This window comes from Apteryx rowi, unplaced genomic scaffold (assembly GCF_003343035.1).
Source record: "Apteryx rowi isolate R43461 unplaced genomic scaffold, aptRow1 scaffold_1004, whole genome shotgun sequence".
In the NCBI taxonomy this organism is placed as follows: Eukaryota; Metazoa; Chordata; class Aves; order Apterygiformes; family Apterygidae; genus Apteryx; species Apteryx rowi.
This window is the reverse complement of record NW_020447203.1, coordinates 2,999-4,933: the sequence shown is the minus strand read 5'-3', so window position 1 is coordinate 4,933 and position 1,935 is coordinate 2,999. Positions and strand designations below refer to the sequence as shown.

The following is a 1,935-nucleotide window of genomic DNA, read 5'->3' as shown; positions in this document are numbered from 1 at the left end:
CGAAAACAACAAAAAGAAAAGAAAAGCAAAAAAAGAAACGAAACGCCCCTGTTTCGACGGGCAGAGCCGCCCCTTCGGCGCCGGCGCKGGGCTCGGCCGCCCCCCCTCCACCCTCCAAAAAAAAAGACAAAACCACCCCGTTCCGCGCCAAAACGCGGTCAAACCGATCGAACGGGGGCCAAAAAACCGATAATAAAACGGCGAAAGGAGGGAAAACACGCCGCTAACTCCAGCTGGGGTCGTAGCCCGTCCAGTCCGAGGGAGGCGCCAGGTAGACGCGGCGGCCGCGGTAGACGAAGCTGACGATGCCGCGGTAGCCGGCGCGGGGGACGCCCGATTTGAGGTCGTCCATGAGGCCCAGGGCCTTGGCGAAAGCTTTGAAGGAGTCGCGGCCCGTGTACTGCACCCGCACGGCGCCCAGCTCGCGGCGCCGGTTGCCCTGCAGCTCCTCGAGGCGCACTTCGGGGGCGGCGTAGACGCGGGCCGGGAAGGAGCGTTCGTACTCCTCCTTTTTGAGGTAGGAGAGGTCGAGGCGGGTGAAAGGCACGAAGCGGTCGTTGAGCTTGATGAACTTCAGGTACTGGTCGAAGAACTGGCCGTGGCTGACGCCTTTGCGGCCGAACGTCACCGTGCGCGACACCTCGGGCCGCACGCACGAGCGGCCCCGCCGCTGCTCCGGTTGCCGCATCCAATCGTCCCAAAAAGCCCGAGGCCACTTAGGTTCCAGCTCGTCCCACAATTCGGCTAGCAACAACCAACCGAGGCCCGGGAAGAAATCGGTGCGGTAGAGCAGCTCGGCCTGCCCGGCGTCCACCAGCTGCTCCTTGCCGTTGTCGTTCCACGCCGAGACGCACCAGAGGCTGCGGTCGGCCAGCAGGAGCGGGAAAGCGGCTTGGAAATACTCGAAAAAATCGGGCGCCACTTCTAAATCGTCCTCCACCACGATGGCGGCGCGGTAGCGGAAAGAGCGGAAAACCTGCCCCAGGGCCCAGCGGTAGTGGCGGGCGATTTTGTAGTAGCCCTGGAACTTGCGGTGCTCGGCGGGCACGGCGACGTCGGCCAGCTCGGGCTGCCGGATGTGGGCCACRGCGTCGCCGTACGAGGCGATGACGCGCGCCGTCTCGGCGTGCCCGCAGTCCTGGCTCACGATGACGGGGAAGCGCTCGGGCGAAGGCCGGTAGCGCAGCAGCTTGTCCAAGCAGCGGCGCACGGTGCTGCGGTCGCACGCCAGCACCAGCACCGGCAAGACGACGTTTTCGGCGCTGCTGGGGGGGGCGGTGGGGGGCGGCGGAGGAGGAGGAGGAGGAAGGCGCCGGCGGTTCCCCCACGCCGCGCCGTAGCGGCGGATCTGGCGCAGCAGCTCTTTTTGCCGTTCCAGCTCCGTTTCGGCATCCTGAGCCAAGCGGATCACTTCGCGCGTCAACCGGCCCGGCTCATCGTCCGATCCGCCGCCGCCGCCGCCGGAACCCCCCGGGCGGCTCCAGAGGAAGAGGAGCAGCAGGCCGTTCCAGGCGACGAAGAGCGCCGCCCCCCACAGCGCCAGGCTGCTCTTCTTCAGCATCCTTCAGCGCCTCACGCCGCCGCTGCCGCCATGGACCTGCGGACGGCAAAAACGAGACCCCCCCGCCCCCAGCGCCCGCTCCGAAAACGCCCGCGAGAGGAAGCGGCGGGAGGAAGCGAAACGGCCCCCGAGGGCAAAACTTGCCAGCGGCGGCGGCGGAGGAGGAGGGAAAGGAAAACAGATTACAGGCTCCGTTCGCCCCCCCCCCCAAAAAAAAGCCCGGTGCTCCGGRGCAAAGTCCGTTCCCGCCGGACGTTAACCCGGCTCGCGTGAGCGCCGCCGGAACGTGGCGGAAAGTGGGGGGTGGAAAAAACCCGCCGGGTGGTTTTTATCCGCGGGAAAACGGGGGGAATAATTAAAAAAAAAGGGGGAAC

General features: G+C 66.4%; 1 protein-coding gene across 1 annotated transcript; it reads right to left on the bottom strand.

The window, feature by feature from the left end:
• Window positions 1-212: 212 nt before the first annotated feature.
• On the bottom strand, window positions 213-1,625 carry MGAT1 (mannosyl (alpha-1,3-)-glycoprotein beta-1,2-N-acetylglucosaminyltransferase). Its single transcript, XM_026063577.1, has one exon. The coding sequence runs from the start codon at window positions 1,559-1,561 to the stop codon at window positions 224-226; it is 1,338 nt and encodes a 445-aa protein (XP_025919362.1). The 5' UTR covers window positions 1,562-1,625; the 3' UTR covers window positions 213-223.
• Window positions 1,626-1,935: the final 310 nt, after the last annotated feature.